The sequence below is a fragment of the Mya arenaria genome, chromosome 8, assembly GCF_026914265.1.
Source record: "Mya arenaria isolate MELC-2E11 chromosome 8, ASM2691426v1".
NCBI lineage: Eukaryota > Metazoa > Mollusca > Bivalvia > Myida > Myidae > Mya > Mya arenaria.
In genome coordinates, this window is record NC_069129.1 from 72,618,459 (window position 1) to 72,625,508 (window position 7,050).

The following is a 7,050-nucleotide window of genomic DNA, read 5'->3' on the forward strand; positions in this document are numbered from 1 at the left end:
CCGAGCTTCGCTCTCCCCTCATATGGTTTCCATTGCCTCGTTTATCTCATATCGGGTCACCTAATTACTCTGTAACTTATATTATCGTGTTCTTCCTTAACTTCTTTATGTTACAATTTATTGACATAACAAAGCACACGGTCACACAGTTCTTGTTTAGGTTGATAGTTTTGCCCATTAAGATGAATATTTGAAAAGAACATTTAGTAATATTGCATCTTTGAAGTTTGAGTTGGTATGAAACTATCAAACTTTGGTTTCCTAGATCCTTTGTAACTCCTCATAGTTCTTGTCTGCCACCAGTTTCCTATTTTCCACAGCGGAAAATTGGGCTCTACATTTTGGCCGTTAAAGGAATAATATCCAGCAGCTTTCCTCAGTGGAAAATTGGACTCGACCACACGTCTGTTCAGTGGCTGTGTGATTCGGCAGTTTCCGTCCTCTGCACGAGAGTCTCGTCCTGTTTGCAGCAGAGTGAGTTGGTACCACTGAAAAGAAAACTGGTGAACTTGAACAAACAAACATGAAAAATAAAATTATGTTTTTCTTTCTGACCTTTTAGTGATTACAATAAATAATGCCAAAAAGATATTGAAGAAACAAACAACGCACACACGCCTTTAGAAACTTTAATAGGTCCGTGGGAAAATGTGTCAGTAACTTTTTAGCTCACCAGAGCTCAAGGTGAGCTATTGTGATTGGTCTTTGTCCGTCGTCCGTCCTTAAGTCCGTCCGTCCGTCCGTCAACAATTGCTTAAAAACATCTCCTTTGAAACTACCTGGCCAAATTCAATCAAACTTCACAGGAAGCTTCCTTGGGTGACCCTCTACATAAATACAATAAGGGGTCACGATTGATAAGCAACAACAACAACAAAATGGCCGACTTCCTGTTTTGCTTTAAAAAGCATCTTCTCTGAAACTACCATTCTAAATTCAATGCAACTTTACATGAAGCGTCCTTGGGTGACCCTCTACAAAAATACAACAAGGGGTCACCACTGATCAACAACAACAACAAAAACAACAACAAAAACAATATGGACAACTTTCTGTTTTACTTTACAAAGACATCTCCTTTAAAACTACCAGTACAAATTCATTGAAACTTTACAGGAAGCTTCCTTGGGTCACCTTCTACAGAAATACAACAAGGGGTCGTGATTGATAAACAACAACAGCAATCTGGCCAACTTCCTGTTTTGCTTTAAAAACATCTCCTCTGAAACTACCCCGCCAAATTCACTGAAACGTTACAGGAAGCTTTATTTCATGGCCCTCTACAAAAATACAACAAGGCATTGAGATTGATCAACAACAACAACAACAACAACAACAACTGTTTTGCTTTCTCTGAAACTACCAGACCAATTTCAATGAAACTTTACAGGTGTCATTGCATGACACTTTACAATTATAAAACAAGGCATCGCCATCAGTAAATATATGTTTAAATTGCAACATTTTTATTAATGCTTTATCACAAAGTTGTGGCCCTTTGCTTAGGTAAGCGTTTCATAGCCCTCTTGTTTAAATTCTGACGAAAAACCAACACATCATGTATACCGGGTTTTATATTCAAACTCTTATAGTTCTCATTCAAACGTTATCGATAGCATGTTAAAGTTGCAAATTATGTTCCAGTGACATTCAGCAAGCAAAGTGCAGCCACAACATATGTATACCTTAAATGTTTTCATAAACTAGTAGCCGCTTTACTCACCGCCTCATCGGTAACGGGAATGGGCTCCCGGAAGATGACCCACTTGACAAACTCGTGACACGTTGGCGTTGTCGTACTTCCAGTGTATGTGTAGAACTCGCACTTCCGTTCGAGCATGCGCAGATCTAACACCGCAGAAATGTTCGATTCTGTAATCGAACAAGAAGTCAAACATTACATGTGTTTGTCGATTGCTACACTAATGATTTATGAGACTGTAAAAATGCAATCTAGAGAAATGCGAATTTCTGATTTTTCACCAATTTAAGTAAAATGTTTCAATCGACATATTGTTTTGTATCTTGTTACACGTACGTGACTGGCATACTCTGGGCACATATTTCTCTAGAAATGATGAAAACAAGGGCTGCATTTGGCGTCGGTACCTTGATGGTTGTCTCTGAAACATGGCATATTTTACAAATGAAAGCGGTTGTACATGTTTATGTAGTCGTAACGTATAGTACACTGTAAAGACGCATTAGCGATAGTCATACTTTGTAAAGAAAAACGTTAATTTATGAGAAAGTAATTAGCATGTCGTGAACATGAGCCTCGTTGTCGGAGGCTGCTTGTCAGACGTGGTCAAAGTTATCTATGTTATTAATGAGCTATTCTTAACTGAAGAAAAAATCACTTTATTGGTGAGGCGTTTATTAGAACATTCGAAAGATATAGTTTGATTCTGCAGAAAGCCTTCCTTCATCAGGAAAACTGGAGAAACTCGCAAAGGAATATAGAGGTTATCTCGAGACCACGGCACTGTTACAAGCACACGACCCTGAAGTCGTTATCAAACGAAACAAATGGAACACTGAACCTGCACGAAGAAAGCCAGAATCACAAGCCCGTCCTTCTTTGTCTCCGCATCTTGTAGGGTGCTGTAACGCCGGTTACGGAGAAACATATGGAACTAAAAGATACATAAGAAAACCGCTGGACGATGTAACTGAGTGAACAGAAAAACACTTTGTTCAAAATACTTTCATCGATTTATTTTATAAACAGCATAAATGTTCTATTAACGCAAACCTGATATTAAATTCCAACCCACCTCACCGTCATATTTCCGTCCTGCCAGCGTGTGCTCTGAGGAGGCTACCAGAGTCCGGCTACCATATCTACGACCCTACAAGTGTAATCAGTCTATTTACAGCCCTAAACGTATAAGCAGACATAATACAAGTATCAGGAGTACCAATATTAACTATCGTATTGAGTCCGAGACTGCAAACATTTTATTGTAAAACTGATTACAACAGCAATATTGATACAATGTTCTACATCTATTAGTAATAATTGTTCTGTAACGATTTTACACATCCGTGTTCTTGGTCTATATAAGTCCCTACAACAAAACAGATCGTACAACGAGGGGATCCAACGTAAATTATTTTTGCGTAATCTTCAAAGAGGGACATGTTAGATGCGAAAAATACTGGCGGATTGTTTGAGTATTTTGGTCTCGAAATTGTCTTTTGTTATAATTATTAACATGTGTTACAGATCCTGTCTTAATAAAACTTATGTTAAGCGCATTCTGATTCTGCAACGAACAAAAACTACATACAACTTAAGTACACAAGCCGTCGTAAAGAAATAGATGCAAAACCCAAAAACAATTAAGCTAAAATAGGTCCAATAATGATACATGTATATTTTGACTCAAACTCAGTGTCAGTGTCAAGTCATGTTTCTATTTTCACTTTGTAAACAAGCAATCGTTCAGCTTATACATACAATAACTTTTTTATTAAGGCCACTAGACACATAAGTTAAAAAAACGAGAGAAGCTTACACATGTGGTCTCCGGGTAGGCGTATTCATATTACGATATAAAATGATATAAACTTACTAACCAGGTCAAAATATCCTTCAAACACACCAAACCCACAATTTTGTTCCGCATCTAACATGTCATTCACTTACGTTGGACCCCGTTTAATCCGTCTTCCTATGACCATAAGATGTAACCAGGACTCACAACGTGTGTCATATTAACGTACTAATCACAGATTTAATATACAGTTAAACTGGCTTAATATATATTGTATACATTCATACCCCACCAATGACAGGTCCAAAGTGCAGGTGAAAGTTGTGCAGCATGTACTCTCCGTGCCTATACGGCACGCCCGTGGCTCGCACCGGCCCAGGTTCCAGCGGTTCAAACTCTATAGAATGACCTGACCAAAGAAAAATATATTTTTTTTATATTAAGGATACTAGTTACGGCCATACGTGCTTTCATTTGGTAACGGGTGATACGGAAACATTCTATTATATTTATTTTACTTCGATTAATACTATATACTCTGTATTGATTTCTTTAAGCAAAATCATGAATCTATTTAGTGAAATCTTTGTCACCGTTGTTTTTTACAGTTCCGTGCAGAAACATATTCCCGTACGCCAGTCTCGGGCAGGAAAGTGTCGGATTGTACTTCACATCATCCGGTCGTATGTCAACGGGCGACTGATGAGCCCCGCCACACTCGGGAAAATTCCTTGCCCAGTTGTTCACACATGTTAAAGAAGTAGACTTATTATTATCAAAATACATAAAATCGGAATATTCAGTCAAGTTTTAAACTGCACTCATTTGAAATTTTGAATAACTCTTCTTCAAGATCTCGTTCAACCACTGGTTTTGGATTTTCGAACTATTTAAAAAAAATAATATATATATATATATAATACCAAATTAAATATTACGCTGCCAAATGTGAAAAAATATGCACTTTGTACTGTCTTTTTGTTGGGTTTAAAAGAAAAATAATTTGAGTTTGAAAATCAGGTGCCAGTGCGTTCAACGTGCATGTGTTATTATTGTAAAGAATACTCACAAAATATGTGCTTAAAAACGTTTGTGGCGCGATGAGATGTGTAATTTGTGTTACCAATGGCATTTTGTGGGTCCGAATCATAGCTGAAGCGAGGTCCCTGATTAACCGGATCCCTCATGTTTGAGCTGACCGACAAGAGTTGGACAAGTACCCCAACCAACACCAGCAGCGTCACCCTCATACTGCCCGTTACCGGCCTGTCCAAGCAATGGCATCAAGAAACACTCAAGAGTTTGTATAAAAATGCACCACTATATTCCAACGAATTATTTACTAATCCGTTTCATTCCTCCTATACATTGATACCAGCACTACTTAGAAGATCTGAATGTTTTACTATTCAAAATATATTCAAAATATATTTTGCATTGTGTAGTTTTATTTATTTATATATTTGTAATACAATTATAGTTAACTCCTTAAGTACGTGTCAATGAGAAAAGAATAAAATGTAACGAAACTGGACTTTCCGTTTTACAAGCAAAGATAGGTGTTAAAATACGGTACGTTAATAAAATCGTCCTACCTCATGTCAAGTCCTGTCACCTATGCACGTTAAACTGTATATTCGCAATATATCGCTTGTAAAGATGTTTAAAATGGACATTATTGTATATTCCAAGTCCGTTAGCATTATGATACATCTAAAGTACTAGTAATATGGAAAGTGGTACATATGTAGCCTTTACCGTGAACTCTGCAGCTATGCTTGATATTCATTGTATTCACACTTTTGATCGTGGCAAAAAAACTCGAGTTGTCACGACATAGGTGTCGACAGATATCGCCAAGCGATAAACGTAATAATTTAAACATAATTTTAGAATGTAACCTACAATTATAGGCCAATGAAACTGCCCATCGACCTTTAATAAGAACTAAGTTTAATCTTTAGGAATTTCAATCTTCAGACGGTTTTCATACGGAATCCTTTTAGAATCATCGGGACCCCAGACCCCGCCTTATTAATTACCAAATTGACGTAACATTTTTTAACTTTTTTTCTTTCACATTTGTAGTACTTGGTATAGGAAAACTTTTTTTCATTTGAAATTTAAAAAAAAATGCGATATTTGAAATTTACTTCGATGCATCTTTTTTGATAAGTTTTTTGCATCGACTTCCGTTTTAGAGGTTTACTAATATAAAATTCTGTAGAAATCGAAAAAAAATGTTAAACACTTTACAAAGTATAGCACAGTAGATCATTTTTTCTCATTAAAATTACTTATTGATTTTTATTTAGGTGCAGGGAAAAAATATACTGAGCTTTTGCTGACTATAGAAAGGCCTTCGAATCTGTTAATCGCATTTATTTGTGGCAAAAACTTCTTGCACATTATATTGATGGGAAATGCATTAGAATCATTCGTAATATTTATGCTAAGGCAAAATCATGTGTTAAGCTGAATAATACCTGTCTATCTTTTTAGTAGTCACGCTGGAAAACGTCAGGGTAATTTGTCTTCAATTTTGTTCTCTATATTTTATTTGTTTTATCGCAATTTATGTCTACAAAGTTTGAAGGATTGGCCACTATGTCTCAAAGTTTGAAGGATTGGCCACTATGTCTAAGGCCACTTTTGAATGCCTTCATGAAGATGATGTTGAAGTTTATCTAAGAATTTTTATATTGTTATATGCAGAGCACACGGTATTATTTGCTGAAAGTAATCATGACTTACAAAGTGCTTTAAATATTATGTTTGACTACTGTACGTTATGGGATTTGCAAGTCAATGAGTATAAAACAAAAGTTGTTCTGTTAAGTAAATCAAAAGTTAAAAATAATGTAGATTTTTTCAATAACAATAAAATACTACAGTGTGCTGAAGACTTCTCTGATCTGGGAATACTTTTTAATTATAAAAGTAGTTTTTGTAAAGCAAAGAAAAGATTAGTTGAACAATCATGCTCTCAGTTATTCAAAAGTCACGAAAACTCAATATTTCCATTTCCGAACGAAAAAGATTGTAAATCATCTAAGTTGTTATATAATACGGTTCTAAAACTACATTATAGTAATGCTATTATTTCTCCATGGTTATCTTTCGTTAGCAATACCTAAAACTAACTTGGTGGGTCTGATAATTTTAGAAGTTATTCAGTCATTAGCCATGAAAAAGGCAGGCATTTGAACATTGCGAGAAGCCAAAGATTATGTCAGTTATGTACTAAGAATGCTATTGGTGATGAATTTCACTACTTACTTGAATGTAACCATTTTTCAATCATATGTAAAAAAACAACACTTATTGTTCCTTATTACATTCGTCATCCAAACTCTTTTAAATCAGATGAACTTATGAACTGTAACAATAGATCTAAATTAATTAAGTTGGCATTAATTAAGTTGTAAAATTATCTTACTGAAATTCAGATGACTCACTCTCCATACTCCGATTAACTACAAGATATGTTCATAATTACAATACAATTCCATTGTGTCTTATTACCTCATAGTTTCACTGTTGTTGCGTA

The 7,050-nt window shown here is 35.6% G+C and overlaps 1 protein-coding gene across 1 annotated transcript; it reads right to left on the reverse strand.

Annotated features, from left to right (window-relative positions):
- Positions 1–203: 203 nt before the first annotated feature.
- LOC128244554 (carbonic anhydrase 2-like) lies at positions 204–4,750 on the reverse strand. The gene is made up of 7 exons (XM_052962550.1): positions 4,624–4,750; positions 3,788–3,909; positions 2,778–2,852; positions 2,544–2,636; positions 2,039–2,123; positions 1,724–1,872; positions 204–488 (listed from the first exon to the last, which is right to left on the reverse strand). The coding sequence occupies exons 1-7, from the start codon at positions 4,748–4,750 to the stop codon at positions 204–206; spliced, it is 936 nt and encodes a 311-aa protein (XP_052818510.1).
- Positions 4,751–7,050: the final 2,300 nt, after the last annotated feature.

Excerpts from the sequence above, each read along its gene's own strand:
- LOC128244554 (XM_052962550.1), bottom strand. The coding sequence starts at position 4,750 with ATGAGGGTGACGCTGCTGGTGTTGGTTGGGGTACTTGTCCAACTCTTG. Across the intron at positions 3,910-4,623 it reads GGACCCACAAAATGCCATTG|GTCATTCTATAGAGTTTGAA; the intron begins GTAACACAAATT and ends TTCTTTGGTCAG. Across the intron at positions 2,853-3,787 it reads TTGGACCTGTCATTGGTGGG|GGTCGTAGATATGGTAGCCG; the intron begins GTATGAATGTAT and ends TTACACTTGTAG.